We start from the raw sequence: 24,394 nt of genomic DNA, 5'->3' as shown, positions 1-24,394 counted from the left end.
CAGACTGTGAGTCAGTACTACCACATATATACGGATACACAATCATGCAGTCTACTTCCAACCATCTAAGTCCCATATCATCACTAAGGAAAAATTCCTTCTCCCTAGTGTCTGGTCAACTGAGTTCATCTCTGACATCATCACCAGGCCCTACTAAATTATTTCTAGCTTCTAATCTCAACCTTTGTGAAAGCTTCTGAGTTACTTTAACATCCTTACCATTGAAATGTAATTGTGCAGTAGTACATCCATTCTATGTACAAGTGAACACCAGTGTTTATCCACCGATACCATTGTGTCAAGGCTTTCACTTTGAATTATTCACATTCCAATTTAGCAATTTAAATTTTGTTTGTTTTTTTTTTTTTTTTTGTTAATTATGCTGGAAATATTGCAATTTCATACTGTTCATCACTAATGGTGAATTCAGTGCTTGTAAAAACCACACTGAGATGTCTGTCGAACACATTTAATCCACTGAGACATAATCCATCCTTTTTTAATAACAGTTGACAACAAAACCTGGCAGAAACTTTTCTGAGGGATGGTAACGTGTTTCAAAATAGCCTTTAGATATAATTTGTGTCCATCTCTCAGGCATGAAAGTGTAAAGTGAAGTTTTTTTTGTTTTTTTTTTCATGGCAGACATGTCTATAAAATTGATCAGTATGAAATCCATGGGATGTGTGTTAACAGATGTTCAATAACAAGGTTTTAAAAACTAAACACAAAGATCTATATCAATTGATATCTTTTCATGGTAAATGTCATCGTATTTACTACCTTCAAGCCTATAGTATTGACTCTCAATATATTCTCCAATTATTTCCATAAAAACACTCCAGACTACTTATTTTTTGTTTTTTCTGTTATGGATTATTTCATGCTGTTGGCTGTATGTACAAGATGTTTCAGTCATAGTATACATAACACAGAACTAGACTTTTAATGACACAATCTTTGGCCTGGCTAATGTAATTAGGCTAATCAGTGTGTTTTCAGAGAACTCCATCCCCATACTGATCTGATATTGGTATTTCAAATGCTGCAAGCACCTGGTGAGTACTCTGAAGAATTAAAGCTTGCAAGTTACCATGACACTTCATCAAAGTCAAAATTATGAGCACAAGTTAAGTAGATTAGGAAAGTGTTGTTGGAGACGATTTAGAACATTCAACAGCATGTCAACACACTCATCCTTGGTGACCAACTTGTCACCTTGACAACTGTAGTTATCACTGTATATAGTAAATTGTTGTATGAAAACAGCCATAATTATAGGCCAGTGGAAAACATTATCAATATAGATATACCCCTGCCTCCAATTAAGGCTTGTATGTTGATAAGGTATCAATGTGAATGATGTATGTTTAGAGGTTCAGGAGACATTTAATGCCAAGGCCATTTTGGATGCACATATGCAAGGGTTCACAGACAAGTTGATAACTAATATCCCCTTAAAAGTGGAGGGTATATAAAAGGCAATATTTAAGTCAGCTTTCATATGAACCATGTTAAACATATTTATAAAGAAAATTATATGACAGTGAAAGGGAAATGTATTTTGATGTTCATTTCATTTTACGAATTTGAACAGGAAGTACTGATGGAATTAGGAACTTCTTAATTTGTGTGCTATTACTATCTCTTTAGAATAGATACTTTGTTTCATTTGGATTACGGCTTGTAATTTTTACGGATCAAAATTTTTGTATTGAAACGGTCAAATTATATTTCAACAAATGAAGATTTTGCGACCTGGAGGTGAAAGGACACACAGTACATGTGTCTCTTTATTGCATAAATTTAATTTTCGCAATTACGTTAATGTACTGCAAAATAGTGAAAATCATTATCCCCGCAATAAAACTGGCTATACGATATTCTGTTCATATCAACTAACTATTGTGACTTAGATGTGACTTGTACAAGCCAATGGCTGCCCTGGATTACAGATAATACCTATGATTATACACAAACCATCAATGCCCCTAATAGCTGGCACTTTTAAGTCCCCTGACATTGTAGAGTTATGAAACACTGATGTAGGACGATACTGTAGTATCGGAACTTTGCCACAAGTAATCTATATGATAATTGTCAGTAGCTCTATAGTAGTAGCTGCAACTTCCCTGTATAATGACATTGTGAAGTAATTGACAAGGGAGTACGATCTCAGTTCGAGAGAGAAGGAACGATAAGTGAGCGGATTGTTGCGGTAATTGTTGTAGTTATTTGTCAGGTATGTTGTAGCTCTGTCTTTCTAATTGTTTTGAAGGTATATCCTTGTAGGAATGTTTTATAATGTTTCAGGTCATGTTCACTGTGAGAATGTTTTTGGGATGTTTCAGGTCATGTTCACTGTGAGAATGTTTCTGGGATGTTTCAGGTCATGTTCATTGTGAGAATGTTTCTGGGATGTTTCAGGTCATGTTCATTGTGAGAATGTTTCTGGGATGTTTCAGGTCATGTTCATTGTGAGAATGTTTCTGGGATGTTTCAGGTCATGTTCATTGTGAGAATGTTTCTGGGATGTTTCAGGTCATGTTCATTGTGAGAATGTTTCTGGGATGTTTCAGGTCATGTTCATTGCCTCAGTTGAAACCCTTGTATAGATATACCAAGACCTTGGTACAGTTGTATCTGAGACCTTAGTATAATTATAACATGACCTTGGTACAGTTGTATCTGAGACCTTAGTATAATTATAACATGACCTTGGTAGAGCTGTATCTGAGACCTTAGTATAATTATAACAAGACCTTGGTACAGTTGTATCTGAGACCTTAGTATAATTATAACAAGACCTTGGTAGAGCTGTATCTGAGACCTTAGTATAATTATAACAAGACCTTGGTACAGTTGTATCTGAGACCTTAGTATAATTATAACAAGACCTTGGTAGAGCTGTATCTGAGACCTTAGTATAATTATAACATGACCTTGGTAGAGCTGTATCTGAGACCTTAGTATAATTATAACAAGACCTTGGTACAGTTGTATCTGAGACCTTAGTATAATTATAACAAGACCTTGGTAGAGCTGTATCTGAGACCTTAGTATAATTATAACATGACCTTGGTAGAGCTGTATCTGAGACCTTAGTATAATTATAACAAGACCTTGGTACAGTTGTATCTGAGACCTTAGTATAATTATAACAAGACCTTGGTACAGTTGTATCTGAGACCTTAGTATAATTATAACAAGACCTTGGTACAGTTGTATTTGAGACCTTAGTATAATTATAACAAGACCTTGGTAGAATTGTATCTTAGACCTTAGTATAATTATAACAAGACCTTGGTAGAATTGTATCTTAGACCTTAGTATAATTATAACAAGACCTTGGTAGAATTGTATCTGAGACCTTGGTATGATTATAACAAGACCTTGGTAGAGCTGTATCTGAGACCTTAGTATAATTATAACATGACCTTGGTAGAATTATAACATGACCTTGGTAGAATTATAACATGACCTTGGTAGAATTATAACATGACCTTGGTAGAATTATAACATGACCTTGATAGAATTATAACATGACCTTGGTAGAATTATAACATGACCTTGGTAGAATTATAATATGACCTTGGTATAATTATAACATGACATTGATAGAATTATAACATGACCTTGGTAGAATTATAACATGACCTTGGTAGAATTATAACATGACCTAAGTAGAATTATAACATGACCTTGGTATGATTATAACATGACCTTGGTAGAGCTGGTATATTATGGAGTAATGTTAACTAGAACATCTTTAACAGAAATTTATTCCAATTTCATTGTGTCATTATTTTATGAATTTTTTTGGTCTTATTTTCAGATGTGGACTGATCCCTAGTCTCTGATTGAATCACATACTACATTTACAGGTAAAGTGTAATAGGATGGATATACACATGTTATATATTGATAGAAGCTAAATGATCACCAGACAATCATCGATTAAAGACAAACAACTTAGATCAATTATTGACCTAGACCTTACCCACCTTGTTATACCATTCTTGTATGCAGTGAAAAGTCTCGAAAACAAAATGGGGGTATTCACTTTTTAGGCAACAAAGATGGCAACTGTTGTCTGCAAAACATTTCAAATTTTTCATTTAAATCCATTGTCAGTCTTTAATGAGGCTGATGTCTGTCATTAGGATGAGGTCTGTCAATATGATGAGGTCTGTCAATATGATGAGGTCTGTCAATATGATGAGGTCCGTCAATATGATGAGGTGAGGTCTGTCAATATGATGAGGTTTGTGTATATGATGAGGTTTGTCAATATGATGAGGTCTCAATATGATGAGGTCTGTCAATATGATGAGGTCTGTCAATATGATGAGGTGAGGTCTGTCAATATGATGAGGTCTGTCAATATGATGAGGTGAGGTCTGTCAATATGATGAGGTTTGTGTATATGATGAGGTCTGTCAATATGATGAGGTGAGGTCTGTTGTCAATATGATGAGGTTTGTGTATATGATGAAGTCTGTCAATATGATGAGGTCTATCAATATGATGAGGTGAGGTCTGTCAATATGATGAGGTCCGTCAATATGATGAGGTATGTCAATATGATGAGGTGAGGTTTGTCAATATGATGAGGTCTGTCAACGTGATGAAGTCTCTCAATATGATGAGGTATGTCAATATGATGAGGTATGTCAATATGAGGTCTATCAATATGATGAGGTGAGGTTTGTCAATATGATAAGGTCTGTCAACGTGATGAAGTCTCTCAATGTGATGAGGTCTGTCAATATGATGAGGTATGTCAATATGATGAGGTCTGTCAATATGATGAGGTGAGGTTTGTCAATATGATAAGGTCTGTCAATATGATAAGGTCTGTCAACGTGATGAAGTCTGTCAGGGTGATGAGGTATGTCAATATGATGAGGTATGTCAATATGATGAGGTCTGTCAATATGATGAGGTCTGTCAATATGATGAGGGGAGGTCTGTCAATATGATGAGGTCTGTCAACATGATGAGGTCTGTCAATATGATGAGGTATGTCAATATGATGAGGTGAGGTCTGTCAATATGATGAGGTCTGTCAATATGATGAGGTCTGTCAATATGATGAGGTCTCAATATGATGAGGTCTGTCAATATGATGAGGTATGTCAATATGATGAGGTGAGGTCTGTCAATATGATGAGGTCTATCAATATGATGAGGTCTGTCAATATGATGAGGTCTGTCAATATGATGAGGTCTCAATATGATGAGGTCTGTCAATATGATGAGGTATGTCAATATGATGAGGTGAGGTTTGTCAATTTGATGAGGTCTGTCAATGTGATGAAGTCTCTCAATGTGATGAGGTCTGTCAATATAATGAGGTATGTCAATATGATGAGGTCTGTTAATATGATGAGGTGAGGTCTGTCAATATGATGAGGTTTGTGTATATGATGAGGTTTGTCAATATGATGAGGTCTCAATATGATGAGGTCTGTCAATATGATGAGGTGAGGTCTGTCAATATGATGAGGTTTGTGTATATGATGAGGTCTGTCAATATGATGAGGTCTATCAATATGATGAGGTGAGGTCTGTCAATATGATGAAGTGAGGTCTGTCAATATGATGAAATAAGGTCTGTCAATATGATGAGGTGAGGTTTGTCAACATAATGAGGTATGTCAATATGATGAGGTATGTCAATATGATGAGTTGAGGTTTGTCAACATAATGTGGTATGTCAATATGATGAGGTGAGGTTTGTCAACATAATGAGGTATGTCAATATAATGAGGTATGTCAATATGATGAGTTGAGGTTTGTCAACATAATGTGGTATGTCAATATGATGAGGTGAGGTTTGTCAACATAATGAGGTATGTCAATATAATGAGGTATGTCAATATAATGAGGTATGTCAATATGATAAGGTCTGTCAACGTGATGAAGTCTCTCAATGTGATGAGGTATGTCAATATAATGAGGTATGTCAATATGATGAGGTCTGTTAATATGATGAGGTATGTCAATATGATGAGGTCTGTCAATATGATGAGGTCTGTCAATATGATGAGGTCTGTCAATATGATGAGGTCTCAATATGATGAGGTCTGTCAATATGATGAGGTCTGTCAATATGATGAGGTGAGGTCTGTCAATATGATGAGGTCTATCAATATGATGAGGTCTGTCAATATGATGAGGTCTGTCAATATGATGAGGTCTGTCAATATGATGAGGTATGTCAATATGATGAGGTGAGGTTTGTCAATATGATGAGGTCTGTCAATGTGATGAAGTCTCTCAATGTGATGAGGTCTGTCAATATGATGAGGTATGTCAATATGATAAGGTCTGTCAATATGATGAGGTGAGGTCTGTCAATATGATGAGGTTTGTGTATATGATGAGGTTTGTCAATATGATGAGGTCTCAATATGATGAGGTCTGTCAATATGATGAGGTGAGGTCTGTCAATATGATGAGGTTTGTGTATATGATGAGGTATGTCAATATGATGAGGTCTCAATATGATGAGGTCTGTCAATATGATGAGGTCTATCAATATGATGAGGTGAGGTCTGTCAATATGATGAAGTGAGGTCTGTCAATATGATGAAATAAGGTCTGTCAATATGATGAGGTGAGGTTTGTCAACATAATGAGGTATGTCAATATGATGAGGTATGTCAATATGATGAGTTGAGGTTTGTCAACATAATGTGGTATGTCAATATGATGAGGTGAGGTTTGTCAACATAATGAGGTATGTCAATATAATGAGGTATGTCAATATGATGAGGTCTGTCAATATGATGAGGTATGTCAATATGATGAGGTATGTCAATATAATGAGGTATGTCAATATGATGAGGTCTGTTAATATGATGAGGTATGTCAATATGATGAGGTATGTCAATAAAATGAGGTATGTCAATATAATGAGGTATGTCAACATAATGAGGTCTATCAATATGATGAGGTATGTCAATATGATGAGGGGAGGTTTGTCAATATGATGAGGTCTGTCAATATGATGAGGTATGTCAATATGATGAGGTATGTCAATATGATGAGGTATGTCAATATAATGAGGGGAGGTTTGTCAATATGATGAGGTTTGTCAATATGATGAGGTATGTCAATATGATGAGGTATGTCAATATGATGAGGTATGTCAATATAATGAGGGGAGGTTTGTCAATAAGATGAGGTTTGTCAATATGATGAGGTATGTCAATATGATGAGGTATGTCAATATGATGAGGTTTGTCAATATGATGAGTTTTTCAATGAGACTGAGACCTTGCTTTAGTTTCACCTTAACCTAATAAATCAGTTGATTATGACATGTATGATGTGCATATAATATCCTATACCCATTGATTACAATATCTGTTCATAACATTGACAAATATTATCCATATTCTTTTAATATTTAGGTCACCTAATCATTTACAAACAAAACCACTTATACACTAAAATGAAGAGGGGATGTAAAGTGAACACATGTGATTGATATTACATTAATGAATAATTCAGACTAAAAACACTGGGATGTTTCCCACAAAGGGCCCTTTTATTCCATTTTTGGAAGAAAACTGATCATTTGTGAAGGAAATCTTATTTTGGCAAAATAAAACAAACTCCAATTGGGAATGGGGCCTATATTTGTCTTGATAAGCCCTACGATAACCTTGGAATTGCATGTTTATAACTTTCTATGGACCCAAAAAGTCTTACATGGTGGTCCAAAGCTCATATCAAGGATGTGCTGTTCATAATTAGCTGCAATGTCTGACTGTGGCATCACAGAAATTGTTGTCATTAAAAATGTGTGTTCATTTTGGAGATGTTATGACAATATCATATCTAATACAGGAGAAATCAAATTCCTGTGTACATGGACAAAACATCTGTTTTGGAATGTTAAAATCCAGTTTACCTTTTTTTAAAAATTGATACGTATCCAACATGTATCTTATGTGCATTTTTCTTCTCTTTCATGGTCAAGATGATGAAAAGGGTAAACAAAGTGGGAAACAGTAGTTTTCTAAAAGAAGCAGACAAGAGAGGTAATAGAGATAGCAGTGGACTGAAGGAAGCAAGCAAGAAAGGAAACAAAGTTGGAGGTGGCAATGTGCCACGAGAAGCAAGCAAGAAAGGAAACAAAGTTGGAGACGACAATGTGCCACGAGAAGCAAGCAAGAAAGGAAACAAAGTTGGAGGTGGCAATGTGCCAAAGGAGGTATGCAAAAAAGACAACGGAGAAAGCAGTGTTTCAAAGGATATAGGCAAGAAGGATAATGGAGACAGCAATGTGCCAAATGAGGTGGGCAAGAACAGTGCTATCACAGGAGATAGCAATGTTCTAAAGAATGATGGTGTTAAAAGTCCTATTCCAATCAACATACAGATTGAGGTCACTAATGCCTCCACCCCTAGCACAGCCTCTAATGAGGACCTGCTCGATATTGAACAAAGCCATAAAAAAGAAACGCCTCTTAATGGCATTGACAACCCTGTGTTTACAACTAAGGGGGAGGTCATCATATCTGGGAGTTCAGGGTCTGACAAAGCCATTTCTAATTTGGATGACCTACCAAATCCTGGTGTTCATAAGAACACAGATGCACTACCAAAACCTGACGTTCATCCCCATGTCAATCAAAACATTTTCATTAATGCTGATGGTCTTATCAGTCCACATATCCATATAAATCCTGACGGACTTGTTGATCCTGGACCCAATGACCTTGACACCTTACATGATTCTGATACTATATTGAATCCAGATGGATTTGTAAATCCAGTCTTTTCCATAGAGACAGCTAGCTGTGAGACCAGTAGGCACAATACACCAGAGAAAGGATCAAGTCTGTTTAGTTTCAGTGACAATGATGTTAACCTTTATAACCAGCAAACTGAGTCACAGAATTCAAAGCAGTATCTTACCCCGCCATGTAAGGACAGTAGTTCTACCATTGGTAGCAGCCTCACTGTTCCTGAGGTCACAGCAGGTAAGTGCACTGCTCTCAATATTTAATTTACTTTCGAGTATTACTTGAGAATTTTTGCATTGTTTGTTTTGATCAGAAAATTCAATACAGTCTGTATTATCACTTTCAAATCAATTTTACCTCTCATGGAAGAAATTAGCCTCGTCAAGCAACCTATTGTGTAGCCTTTTGCCTGAGTATACATCTGTAATTTGATGAATGTAGTTTCATTAACAACGAGGAGGCCATAAATGGCTGACAACCTTGATAAGATTTTGGTTGTAAATTGATTAGTAATAACAAGAAAGAGATATCGGATATAAAGAGAGAATTTGACATAAGGGAGATAACTGTTATGGAAGAAATTTATCGTTTGTACATTGTCAGGTGGTAGAAGGGAGATAACTGATCTGATCCTAGCACTTGTGACAAATGAGTGAGTTGTTAGCTCCCTTGGTTTGCTACTATGGTGAGCTTGTACAGCATTGTACTTCCCTTCACTTTGTACCATTTAGAAGAAATCTTACCAAACACTGGTGATAACATATACTTTTAAATTTTGAATTAGCTTTAAATTAAACACAAGTTATGTTTTGTGTCCTGTCAATAATTAGCTGTCTCTCTGATTCAGAGTAAATGTGCCTCTGATGTGGGATCCCAAATGAAAACTGAAATTGTAATGAAATGTCTCAAACTCAAATAGTGTGCATCATGACACACACTACCTGTATGTCATATGCACCCATATGGAGTTTGGATTCAGTTGAGGTTCGGCTACAAAGATATGGATGCCTAATTGTCATCAGGTTATCCATCTGTCTGTCTATTTATCTTTTTTGTGTCTAAAGAAATATTTCAAGTTCTGTTAAGCCAGTTGCACTCAAACTATAGCCAATGCCTCTTCAAAAAAGGGGCTTGTGTGGTAATGATTTACAGGTACTAAGGTCAAAGGTCATGGACACTGTTTTTATCAATAGAAAAATCAGAGAAACTGCTTGTGCCAAATATTTTTTGGTTCTGTTTGGATGAATACACTCATACTTTCTCAATTGCTCCCATGTCTCAATTGATTTGCATGTTAAGAGGTCAAAGGTCAAGGTCACCAACACTTTAGATAAAAACAGGAATATACAGCAAGATACATGTGTATATATATACCTGAATGTCAGTGGTAAATATTTACTCATGAAATACTGAATCTTAATTGACTTCAATCAATTGAGACATCCCCCACCCCCCAGCCACAGGTCAAGATCATCAGGTCAATTGTTAAGATTTGAAAAATTTTATTCCTACCTACTTGGTTGTTACCAAAGGTTTAATACCATTAAACATGTGTCCATGGGGAGCTGCACAGCGTAGATTTCAGGTACTGGCCGCAGGTCAGTGTTTTTTCTCTGGGAGCTCAAACTTTCCTCTACCACCCAAATCCCTGTTACATCCATAAATGATCCAGGCTGTTCATAAATGAAAACTTTTGTCCAATTTGACTTTAAAAGTCTACATAATATATCGGTTATATTTGGTGTTTAGAGCAATATATCAAAGTAACATTTCTGCTAAGCTGCATGTTTGTTGTCAGACACATAGTGTGAGTTTGACATATTTTTAGTTGTTTGCTGAAATGATGATTATATGAAAGTATGGATTATTGTACAAATAATACAAGTGAATAGCACCATCACAGAATTTAGAATTAAATGCAGTAGAGCCAGTTAATTAATACATTGAAATTGCTTTGTTATTTTGTGAACTTTACTTTGCATTATACTTTATTTTCTTGTATGAAAACTTTTTTCAATGATTTTAAAGAAAACCTTCTTAAATTCTGTAAACTTTTAACTCCATATGTAGCTTAGCTTGGTTTAAACAAATGTCCACTACAACATTACCTGGAATGAATTAGAGTTTCAGGGTAATATTGAGACAAGGTCAAGGTCCCCTATTATTATTTTTAAAACAAACCATCAAACCATTCAACAACATCTCTAGTTATTGGCTCTAAGGAAATATCATATTAGATATTATAATAAAGTCATCAAAATTCAAAGGTCAAGGTCATTTTTTGTGATTCTTGAGAACAATTTTCAGTATCAGAAAATATTTAAAGAATATTGCTGATAAAAACACTTCAGAGATAAATTCTGTAAACATGCAAGGAAATTGAGAATGTAACATCATGGAGCAGGTTTAAAGAGAAATATTTGTTGATGTCTTTATTGATTGTGTCAGAAGATTTGGTTGTTTAGGTTTCATACCACGGGGTTTTGTTACTAGAGTGGCCATTTACATATATTTTATAATAGTAAGAGTGGCCCTTGATAGCATAGTCCAGCGGGATTTGTTGATAGCGTGGCCCTTCTGTCTGCACCCTTCTCTACCATTGATCTGCTTTATCAGATGGAGCGATTGGAATGAAGTAGCCAGCTAATTCAGATTCCTTGTCATTTGTCCAGTAGTATTGATTATATTGATTTGGCTCTAGCCAGATGAGCAGCAATGGAATATAAGTATGTTGCAGTTATTCCTTGGAATGTATCATACTGGTACTGTACAGGTTCAACAATGATGTGTCCACATGCAGCACATTCTTTCTGTTGGAGATCATTGCACTGTGATGTTGAAACTCATTCATTCCTTTAGTAAAGAAATTAAATTGTGATATCACATTGAACATTTTCACGAAGAGGGAAAGGGTTCTTTAGATTTTCAAAGTGAAATCAGAGAGTTAAATCAAAGCTAATTGTCAAGTAATCTTTAAGGAAAATTGACTTAGGCAAAAGCTGTTAGCTACCTGTATGTACAAATATCAGACTAACTATATATGTACAACTTGGTAGTAATGTTAATCTTTCTATAGACATTTATCATCAAAAACCTTTTACATGATGAGGGATGTAAACCATACATTTACAGCATCACTAAACTCTAAGCCTGATTTTGTCAATAAACCCCTAACATGACAACGACAACAAATCCTTAACGTGATCTTGATATTAAACCTTTTTGTGACCTTGAAAATAAACCCTTTACATGACCTTGACTGTAAACCTTTACATGACCTTGACAGTAAACCTTTACATGACATTGACAGTAATCCTTTACATGACATTAACAATAAACCATTCATATGACCTTGACAGTAAACCTTTACATGACCTTGACAGTAAACCATTCACATGACATTGACAGTAAACCTTTACATGACATTGATAGTAAACCTTCACATGACATTTACAGTAATCCTTTACATGTCCTTAACAATAAACCATTCACATGACCTTGACAGTAAACCTTTACATGACCTTGACAATAAACCATTCACATGACCTTGACAGTAAACCTTTACATGACATTGACAATAAACCATTTACATGACCTTGACAGTAAACCTTTACATGACCTTGACAATAAACCATTCACATGAATGTAAATCATACCAATGATCTTCAACTTTACCTTTTAACCTGTGTCCTTGACAGTGCAGAGTTGCAGTATATATAACTTTTACAGTTATAATTTACATCTAAACCCTATAGGGAGCCCCCTTTTCCCATTGGTCATTAAGCTAAAATAATTAAGTTCACTAGTATTCACAACCTATTCATAGGCATTTGACATTTGACACTTTAAGTATATTTTCACAACCATTGTAGTTTGATACCCTAACAAATAACCTGGTATAATTTGACCAAATTAATCAGTGGCCTTGTGGTTCCATTTATAGTACATTCAATTTGACAGTTGTTAAGATTTGCTGAAGTCAAACAACACATGCTGAAGTTCCATTATTGACAGGTTTTAGGTTATAAATAGATTTTAATAGCAACAAGAGAATGGTTTATGTGGCCCTGTGATATTTCAACATATTCTTTCTCATGTTTTGCAAAATAATTTACATGTGAATTTGAAAATCATGAACTCATACTCAAATGTAATTTTATTGTTACAATGTTAATCTTTAATCAGTTATCTCCCTTAATGAATTGAAGTTGAGCGTCATATTAATGTTAAGTACATGGTTTTCTGTGTGTTGAATACACTTGTGATAAAGCCAGCAAGTGCTTTTGATTAAAAACAAGATGCGTTTTTGAGTAGCAGCATGGTATGACATGCATTTCATGATAAAATCAATGAAAAAAAACTGTTGATGTGTTGTACAAGTCACTGATCTTGTGTTATTGTTAGATGTTCTGGATGTTTTATGTAGAATTTCCCATAAAACCTATCATCAAAAAGTTTAAAGCATAAATGACATTTGAGAAATAACTCACATGTCTACTTTCACTAATTAATTTGGTTTGTTGTTGTTTAGTTTACAGTCAATCATTTACATTTTGCACGGGAAATAATTTTGTGTTAATACTTGAGTGGAGTCAGCCGTGAATTTAAATCCCTGGTGATTATTTTTATGAAAATAGCAACTTTAATGACATCCTTAGTTTATAGAAATTTTAGTTGAATTTACAATCTGCTAGATATATACAACTTTTGAATTCTGATGTCTTTAGAACTCTGTACTTTTAAACAACATCCCAGTAATGCTGACTACAGAACTTAACAAAATGACATAAAAAAAGTAGGTGTATAGGTCACAGGTAAGAGGTTGCACATGTGTGTCACAATACATCCATTTATAAGCCATTGATACTATTTATGTGTTAGAAGGTGCTAAAAATTTATTTACAATAACAGCGCTTATAACATAGAAAGAATTTAGTCTATTTTATTTTGTTACAAAATAAACAAAGGAAAAACAACAAAGACATTCTGTATGTACAAGTTATGGAGTATAATGTTAAACACTGCACGAACACGTCTGCCCTATTGGAGTCCTGTTGTTATCTTACCTTGGAAACGAGTCCATATTATTCTGACATTTTTTGGACTTTATCATATATTTATACACTTTATATTTAATTGTGAAAATTGCATATAATGTACATAGAACGAAGTTGGTTTGGTGGGGGGTTGGGGGGGGGGGATACTTGAATCAGGTTGCCTGTTTAAATATAGACACAAACTCCTCCTAAACTCCTGAATTGATTCCGCAATATTTGCTCGCTATATACATTGTAGTTGTTTTCCCGCATAACAATTCTAGTTTTTTTTAGTGTGTTTTTTTTTTAGGTCAACTGACTCAAACGGTCAAGATGCTAAACTATAATCACAGTTCTGTTGTAGTGAGTAAAGGCTAAAATATAATCACAGTTCTGTTGTAGTGAGTAAAGGCTAAAATATAATCACAAATCTGTTGTAGTGAGTAAAGGCTAAAATATAATCACAGTTCTGTTGTAGTGAGTAAAGGCTAAAATATAATCACAAATCTGTTGTAGTGAGTAAAGGCAAAAATATAATCACAAATCTGTTGTAGTGAGTAAAGGCTAAAATATAATCACAAATCTGTTGTAGTGAGTAAAGGCAAAAATATAATCACAAATCTGTTGTAGTGAGTAAAGGCTAAAATATAATCACAGTTCTGTTGTAGTGAGTAAAGGCAAAAATATAATCACAGTTCTGTTGTAGTGAGTAAAGGCTAAAATATAATCACAGTTCTGTTGAACTGAGTAAAGGCTAAAATATAATCACAAATCTGTTGAACTGAGTAAAGGCTAAAATATCATCAGGAATGTTGGACTTTGATGCTGGTGTTAATGTTATCCCTCTGATGGTAGTCTGATATGATAAATGTGAATCTCCTATGACGATGATAATTAATATGAGATTTGGATACATGTATGTTGATATTAATTTGTCCAGTCATCACCACATACTGGTGATTATTAACACCAACCAAAATGATACGGGGTTGTGTTAAGTGTGAGCAACAGATACCTGTGTATTGAATGTGAGCAACAGATTCCTGTGTGTTAAGTGTGTGTAACAGATACCTGTGTGTTAAGTGTGTGTAACAGATACCTGTGTGTTAAATGTGTGTAACAGATTCCTGTGTGTTAAGTGTGAGCAATAGATACCTGTGTGTTAAGTGTGTGTAACAGATACCTATGTGTTAAGTGTGTGTAACAGATACCTGTGTGTTAAGTGTGTGTAACAGATACCTGTGTGTTAAGTGTGTGTAACAGATACCTGTGTGTTAAGTGTGAGCAACGGATATCTGTGTGTTAAGTGTGAGTAACAAATACCTGTGTGTTAAGTGTAACCGATATCTGTGTGTTAAGTGTGAGTAACAGATACCTGTGTGTTAAGTGTAACAGATACCTATGTGTTAAGTGTGAGTAACAGATACCTGTGTGTTAAGTATAACAGATATTTGTGTGTTAAGTGTAACAGATACCTGTGTGTTAAGTGTGTGTAACAGATACCTGTGTGTTAAGTGTGAGCAATAGATACCTGTGTGTTAAGTGTGTGTAACAGATACCTATGTGTTAAGTGTGTGTAACAGATACCTGTGTGTTAAGTGTGTGTAACAGATACCTGTGTGTTAAGTGTGTGTAACAGATACCTGTGTGTTAAGTGTGAGCAACGGATATCTGTGTGTAAAGTGTGAGTAACAAATACCTGTGTGTTAAGTGTAACCGATATCTGTGTGTTAAGTGTGAGTAACAGATACCTGTGTGTTAAGTGTAACAGATACCTGTGTGTTAAGTGTAACAGATACCTGTGTGTTAAGTGTGAGTAACAGATACCTGTGTGTTAAGTGTAACAGATATTTGTGTGTTAAGTGTGAGTAACAGATACCTGTGTGTTAAGTGTGTGTAGCAGATACCTGTGTGTTAAGTGTGTGTAACAGATACCTGTGTGTTAAGTGTGAGCAACAGATACCTGTGTGTTAAGTGTGAGCAACAGATACCTGTGTGTTAAGTGTGAGCAACAGATACCTGTGTGTTAAGTGTGTGTAAAAGATACCTGTGTGTTAAGTGTGAGCAGTGATTTTTCTTTTCATTTCAGTGATATCTCTGATAACTTTATACAGAACCTGCACCAACTTTCTGGCCCAGAGAACAATGAATTAAAGTATCCTGTTCACTCTACCGTCACTTTAGTCATTCCATTAAGGTAAAGACATAGAGTGATATCCCTTTCTCTTTCCTTTATTGAGTTCATTGACCGTTGACGCCCTACAGTTGAGTAAAAGTTGTTGAGGATGGAAGTGCTAGATGGATCAGATTTGTAGGTTGCCCTTGATTGCTAGTTGTGCCTGTTTAATTTTGGAATTGATCAGGAAAATAAAATGGCCAACAGAAGGCCATCTTGGATTTTGATCATGAAAGTTTGCTATGTCTTGAGAAGCAGTGAATGGATATTTCTCTAACTTTTGTAGATTCCTTGTAAATCCCTAGTTGTGATCCCTGTTTGATCTATTGTTTTCTTTTTTTTTTAATTTGACAATAGATCGACTCTGAATGTAAAAATCTAATTGAACAAATGTTAGTAGTTTTCAGCTCACTATGATAAGATGTTAGATGTTTGATGTTAGATGTTAGGAACTATTCAAATTCATGTTCCTTTTCAAAAATTCTTTTTCATGTTATTTCTTTAGAAGCACTGTTAAAATGGATATTTTATATCTAGATTTCAAATGGTTTGTAGATGTGTATTTAAAACATTAATCATGACGAGGAGATGAATATGTGGCTGCCAAAGGACTATCATGTGTTAATGATTTATTACCTAAACCTCTCTAGTCCAGAAGTACTGAAGAAGTCGCTAACAACAGAGTTTGGTCATTAAAAACGATTAGATAATTACCAGCAGGCTGACCAACTTGGTTGGCTAAACAGTTTCAGAAACTCCAGCTTCCTACAAATCTTCGTTTTACCCAAGTTATGATACTCTCCCAGCTAGATTCTGATATGGAAGTTAGCATCAGAGCTTCACAATGTTTGCCTGAAGCACAACACACTGAACCTAGAGGTCATGTTACTTCAGTAATTACTTCAGTTAATTAACAGAATGGCCTTCTTTGATATAAACATTTCAAATATTCATGCACAGTGTATTATATTGGTGCTAATATTTAAAAAAAAAATTTTTCTTTCCTAAACCACTGACTATCTCTGCCTCTAAGTCTCCTTCTCTGTCCCAGTTTCCATTCCTGTGTATCCTTTCTCACCCCCCAAACCCACCCATCCCTCCACCCCTCCATTTACCCTCCTATGCCCATGCTGCTTCTCCTTTAACAACAGATCCTGTGCCCTCTGCCTCAGTTACCTTCTAGAGCCCTTGTTCCTTTTTGAGTTGCCTGTCAAAGGCAACATATAGGTAAAATGTTGGTGGCAGTCATTCATGCCAAGGTTTTTTTCGCGATAATTGAGTTCACTTTGGCCAATCAAGCTCAAACTTCATACAATGCTTCCTCATCAAAAGTGCTTGCTTGAAATTGCTTTTCAGGTCCAAAGATCAGAGGTCAAGGTCAACGTTACTAACAATATGAAACTACTTTTTGCATAATGAATTGAGATTTTTTTTGGACAATTAGAATCAATCTTCATGCAGTGTTTCCTAACCAAAGGGGCTTGCTTGGGATTGCTTTTCATATTGGAAGGTCAATGGTCAAGGTCATTGTAGCTGTAAAAAGAAAAAAATGTTTAATGTGATTACTTGAGTTTTCTATGGACAATTAGACTCAAACTTCAGAAAATTAGACTCAAACTTCAGACAATTAGACTCATTAGACTCAAACTTCAGACAATTAGACTCAAACTTCAGACTCAAACTTCAGACAATTAGACTCATTAGACTCAAACTTCAGACAATTAGACTCAAACTTCAGACAATTAGACTCAAACTTCAGACAATTAGACTCAAACTTCAGACAATTAGACTCAAACTTCAGACAATTAGACTCAAACTTCAGACAATTAGACTCAAACTTCAGACAATTAGACTAGACAATTAGACTCAAACTTCAGACAATTAGACTCAAACTTCAGACAATTAGACTCAAACTTCAGACAATTAGACTCAAACTTCATACAATTAGACACAAACTTCAGACAATTAGACTCAAAATTCATACAATTAGACTCAAACTTCAGACAATTAGACTCAAACTTCAGACAATTAGACACAAACTTCAGACAATTATAATAGACAATGAGACTCAAAGTTCAGACAATTAGACTCAAACTTCATACAATTAGACACAAACTTCAGACAATTAGACTCAAAATTCATACAATTAGACTCAAACTTCAGACAATTAGACACAAACTTCAGACAATTATAATAGACAATGAGACTCAAAGTTCAGACAATTAGACTCAAACTTCATACAATTAGACACAAACTTCATACAATTAGACTCAAACTTCAGACAATTAGACTCAAACTTCAGACAATTAGACTCAAACTTCAGACAATTAGACTCAAACTTCAGACAATTAGACTCCAACTTCAGACAATTAGACTCCAACTTCAGACAATTAGACTCAAACTTCAGACAATTAGACTCAAACTTCAGACAATTAGACTCATTACACTCAAACGTCAGACAATTAGACTCAAACTTCAGACAATTAGACTCAAACGTCAGACAATTAGACTCAAACTTCAGACAATTAGACTCAAACTTCAGACAATTAGACTCAAACTTCATACAATTATACTAGACAATTAGACTCAAACCTCAGACAATTAGACTCAAACTTCAGACAATTAGACTCAAACTTCAGACAATTAGACTCCAACTTCAGACAATTAGACTCAAACTTCAGACAATTAGACTCAAACTTCAGACAATTAGACTCAAACTTCATACAATTATACTAGACAATTAGACTCAAACTTCAGACAATTAGACTCAAACTTCAGACATTTAGACTCCAACTTCAGACAATTAGACTCCAACTTCAGACAATTAGACTCAAACTTCAGACAATTAGACTCAAACTTCATACAATTATACTAGACAATTAGACTCAAACTTCAGACAATTAGACTCAAACTTCAGACAATTAGACTCATTAGACTCAAACTTCAGACAATTAGACTCAAACTTCAGACTCAAACTTCAGACAATTAGACTCAAACTTCAGACAATTAGACTCAAACTTCAGACAATTACACTCAAACTTCAGACAATTACACTCAACCTTTATACAATGCTTCTTAACCAAAGGGACTTGTTTGAGATTGCTTTTCAGGTGGGTTGTCCCTGTTCCTGCTGTATTTGTAGCAAAACAAATTATATCAATGGAATAAATACAATGAATATTTATGGCTATTGTTCTGTAAAACTCATGTCCCCAAAACCCATGCTGGGCAGGCAACACATCCACTTCCATTGAATTCTTGTTGTCATTCCTTTATAAGTGTACCCTCTGTCTGAGGCTCCAGTTCAGTTTGAGAAATTCTTGGCCCATTGTCAGTCATTGCTCCCATTTGATCAATACCTGAATTTTCTAGAGTTTAAAATGTTTTGAGATTCTTCCTCTATCGATTATTGTTCCTTGGTAACTGAAGCATTAAATACAGTAACCCTGGCACCAATTCATTAGTGAATACACACAACATGTTGACACATTAAAGTGTTCAAAGGCTTAATCAAATACACACCATTACACAGCTGTTACAATACAGACAGGGTTTTTTTATGAGGAAAGCACTAAAACTTATATGATATGAAAATATCCAGACTTATCCAGTGGATATGAAATATTTGTGTAACATCAACAAGAGGAAGAGATACTCATACAATCATATTGTCATAGATAAGCACTTGAGCCAGAGTTTCGTATTTCAGATTTGAAGTGTCGCTCTGGTTGTTTTATAAAATGGATAAAGTTCAGTAAGTACATATCAATATTTGGAATGTAACATGAATCAATCCATTGGATAAATGTCAATAACGTACTGAACCATACTGCTGGAAATATTTTGGTCTGTGGGAAAAAATGTGTGGATAAAAAGTGCGACAGACTATGCAGAGTAGTGGCCCATTTCAACATACACTCTTTCATTCTCTTTATAATTCTATCTAGCATTAGTTATGTAATGTTAGAATCTTGTTTAGATTTGAGGCACTATAGATCAAGATTGGTATTAAATAAGTAGAAATATAAGTCCAATATATAGCTCTACACAAGTGTCAGGAAACTGAGGTCTAGACAATATACCAGCGATAATTCAGACTCCACTCGTCCAGAATGAGGTCTATAGAATGTACATGCGATAATTCAGACTCCAGTAGTCCAGAATGAGGTCTATAGAATGTACCTGCGATAATTCAGACTCCAGTAGTCCAGAATGAGGTCTAGACAGTAGACCTGCAATAACTCAGACTCCAGTAGTCCAGAATGAGGTCTATACAGTGGACCTGCAATAACTCGGGACTTCAGTAGTCCACAATGAGGTCTATAGAATGTATCTGCAAAAATTCAGACTCCAGTAGTCCAGAATGAGGTCTATAGAATGTACCTGCTATAATTCAGACTCCAGTAGTCCAGAATGAGGTCTATAGAATGTACCTGCTATAATTCAGACTCCAGTAGTCCAGAATGAGGTCTATACAGTGGACCTGCGATTACTCAGACTCCCGTAGTCCAAAATGAGGTCTATAGAATGTACCTGCTATAATTCAGACTCCAGTAGTCCAGAATGAGGTCTAGACAATGTACCTGCGATAATTCAGACTCCAGTAGTCCAGAATGAGGTCTAGACAGTAGACCTGCAATAACTCAGACTCCAGTAGTCCAGAATGAGGTCTATACAGTGGACCTGCAATAACTTGGGACTTCAGTAGTCCACAATGAGGTCTATAGAATGTATCTGCAATAATTCAGACTCCAGTAGTCCAGAATGAGGTCTATAGAATGTACCTGCTATAATTCAGAGTCCAGTAGTCCAGAATGAGGTCTATAGAATGTACCTGCTATAATTCAGACTCCAGTAGTCCAGAATGAGGTCTATACAGTGGACCTGCGATTACTCAGACTCCCGTAGTCCAGAATGAGGTCTATAGAATGTACCTGCTATAATTCAGACTCCAGTAGTCCAGAATGAGTTATATACAGTGGACCTGCAATAATTCATACTCTAGTAGTCCAGAATGAGGTCTATACAGTGGACCTGTGGTAACTCAGACTCCAGTAGTCCAGAATGAGTTATATACAGTGGACCTGCAATAATTCAGACTCCAGTAGTCCAGAATGAGGTTTATACAGTGGACCTGCAATAATTCATACTCTAGTAGTCCAGAATGAGGTCTATACAGTGGACCTGTGGTAACTCAGACTCCAGTAGTCCAGAATGAGTTATATACAGTGGACCTGCAATAATTCAGACTCCAGTAGTCCAGAATGAGGTCTATACAGTGGACCTGTGATAACTCAGACTCCAGTAGTCCAGAATGAGGTCTATACAGTGGACCTGTGGTAACTCAGACTCCAGTAGTCCAGAATGAGGTCTAGACAATGTATACAGTGGACCTGTGATAACTCAGACTTCAGTAGTCCTGAATGAGGTCTAGACAATGTACCTGCGATAATTCAGACTCCAGTAGTCCAGAATGAGGTCTATACAGTGGACCTGCAATAATTCAGACTCCAGTAGTCCAGAATGAGTTATATACAGTGGACCTGCAATAATTCATACTCTAGTAGTCCAGAATGAGGTCTATACAGTGGACCTGTGATAACTCAGACTCCAGTAGTCCAGAATGAGGTCTATACAGTGGACCTGTGGTAACTCAGACTCCAGTAGTCCAGAATGAGGTCTAGACAATGTATACAGTGGACCTGTGATAACTCAGACTCCAGTAGTCCTGAATGAGGTCTAGACAATGTACCTGCGATAATTCAGACTCCAGTATTCCAGAATGAGGTCTATACAGTGGACCTGCAATAATTCAGACTCCAGTAGTCCAGAATGAGTCCTATACAGTGGACCTGCCATAACTCCTATAGTCCAGAATGTGGTCTATACAGTGGACCTGCAATAATTCATACTCTAGTAGTCCACAATGGGGTCTATACAGTGGACCTGTGATAACTCAGACTCCAGTAGTCCAGAATGAGGTCTATACAGTGGACCTGCAATAATTCAGACTCCAGTAGTCCAGAATGAGGTCTATACAGTGGACCTGCGATAACTCCTATAGTCCAGAATGTGGTCTATACAGTGGACCTGCGATAACTCCTATAGTCCAGAATGTGGTCTATACAGTGGACCTGCGATAACTCAGACTCCTATTGTCCAGAATACATGAAATCTGGACAATGTTTGAAACAGATTTCTGCTTTTCTTATTGTTCTTATCAGTGTGTAAATTGAATTCTTGCTCCAGCATGCAAAGCTTGTGTAAGACAGTGTTCCTCTTAGCCACAGTTACAGGTTACTATAGCTTAATGTAATGATGGTAAGGAAACATCTGAGTGTGACCAGAGATGTACTCACCATGGCACTTAATGATAAATAGCTGTCATGTTATTATAGCAATACTAGAATATTATAATCACATCCTGATACTGAGCTTAAAGCAAGGTCCATGTGTGGTCACTTGGAGAGCTCAGATCGTTTATGGATTAGACGTCACAAAATTTCAATTTTGAAGTGAATGGATCAGGGAGTATATGTATAACTATAATAAGCTAACAGTATGTATCAATACATAAAACACAAATATTGGAATATTGTGTATACATTAAAAGATAAAATGCAAAACAGTTTAACAGAATCCTCATAAATATCAGATATTTTAAAACTACTTTATTCGGTTACCTTACCCAAAGGGTCATGATGACCTCTAGCCATTGTGCTTTGTCCACAGTCTGTCATGCATAAACTTTTGACATTTCAAACTTATTCTTAAGTTACACCAGTTGGATTGAGCTCAAACTTGCTTAAAATAATCCTGAGATGGTCCTGACCAAGTGTTGTTATTTTTTGGGTATCTCTGAAATCCAAGATGGCCACCATGGCCACCATCTTTAAAAACATATTTTAAACTTCTTCTCCAGGTCCACATTTAGCTAAAAATTGGTGGGAATGTTTCAGAAAAGGTAGCCAACAAAGTTGTTATTTTCCGAACTTGTCAAACTTCAACATGGCAACCACGGCGGCCATTTTGTAACATGATTGTGCAATCACAGTTTTCCTGTGCAACACCTACTCAAACTTCTTAACTTTCACCAGTGGGATTGTGCTCATGAAATGATCCTGAGGTGGTCCTGACCAAGTAGAAAAAATAACCGCTGCTGAAAGATTTTGTAGTCAGATGACCGTTAAGGCCTATGGGTCTCTTGTACTATCTCTGATATATTTAACTTTCTATTACCTCTATGAGGATGCCATACTTGATTTTTCAATTTCTAAAGATAGAACATGTCATAACAAAAGAAAAAAGCTTGACACTTGTCAAAAGTTATTTTACCTGTAAAAAATTTACTTACCTCTGCACATGAGCAGCATATAAGTAGCACATAAGATATAATTAAGAAATGTATGCAAATTAACTTTTGCACATGTGCAGCAAGTTTGTTACCTTACTGCTCAAGCCTCTTATGTTAGTTGGAATTTCATGAGTTGCTCACATGCAGATTGTGAGCAAACCTTAGTATGGGTACTTGCACTGATGCACAAGTGTGAGTGTTTGGAAACTAAAATATATTTCTGAATTCAAAAGTCAGCTATCTACAGATTTTCTACAAAGAAAATTGTCTGCTAACTCTATAGACCTCCGTCCTTAAGTCCCTGTACTAATGAATGAAGTACTAAACCAATCTGTTTGATAAACATCCAGATGCACCTAGAGGTTTATTATGTGTTAATTCACAGTAAATTCAATATTTATGAAGTGGTATAAACTTTCAGAATTGATTGTCAGAAAAACTCACAATCTGAATGATGATATTTATGAACGGAGATGTCCGAAGGATCCACTGTATATTTTGAACAATGAGGCCCATAGTTAAATGTAAGTGTTTAAAGTCTATTTATAGAAATCCCTTTGTAACAAATGTTCAGTAGGAAATATAGGGATGTTCCTGTATAATAAAACAGAATACTTATCCTTATTAGCACTCTAATGACTTGATTTGTTGAGGGATTTTAATTAGTTTTCTCACATGTATAAAGGACACATACATCTTGCTCAAGTTTGAATTTCAGTGTTAGAGGGTCAAGGTCATCAATACAAATTTAAGAAATTCCTTGTCAGCACTTTAACAGCTTCCTTCCTTGTGGGAACTTGAACAAACTTCAAAAATCTAGACTGTGATAGGTTTGAGTTTAGGGTTTGTAAGAGCCAAGATTTTTGTTACTTTTTTTTCAAAAATCCTTTTCATCACTCTAGCGTTTTCATTTCACAATCTAATACAAGATATTAAGGAGGGTTTTAGTTATGTACTAGAGATTAAGGGCTGAAAATACACACAAAAGAGTAAGGTCTAACTATAGAGTAGAGAAGGAGGTATTGAGTTACACATTAGAGAGGGAGGTATTGAATTAAACACTAGA

General features: G+C 35.6%; 1 protein-coding gene across 1 annotated transcript in view; it reads left to right on the top strand.

Moving 5' to 3' along the window:
* Positions 1-7,993: 7,993 nt before the first annotated feature.
* LOC132556018 (uncharacterized) overlaps positions 7,994-24,394 on the top strand; it is a 97,378-nt gene continuing 80,977 nt past the window's right edge. The window contains exons 1-3 of the mRNA XM_060220410.1: positions 7,994-8,054; positions 8,097-8,169; positions 8,344-8,999. Of these exons, the coding sequence (XP_060076393.1) occupies positions 7,994-8,054; positions 8,097-8,169; positions 8,344-8,999 (790 nt within the window). The remainder of the gene's footprint in view (positions 8,055-8,096; positions 8,170-8,343; positions 9,000-24,394) is intronic.

This window comes from Ylistrum balloti, unplaced genomic scaffold, assembly GCF_031769215.1.
Source record: "Ylistrum balloti isolate Yb309-2 unplaced genomic scaffold, AGI_CSIRO_Ybal_v1 Utg370540, whole genome shotgun sequence".
Lineage (NCBI taxonomy): Eukaryota > Metazoa > Mollusca > Bivalvia > Pectinida > Pectinidae > Ylistrum > Ylistrum balloti.
Note: the sequence above shows the minus strand (reverse complement) of the source record. Positions and strands in the feature narration are given on the sequence as shown.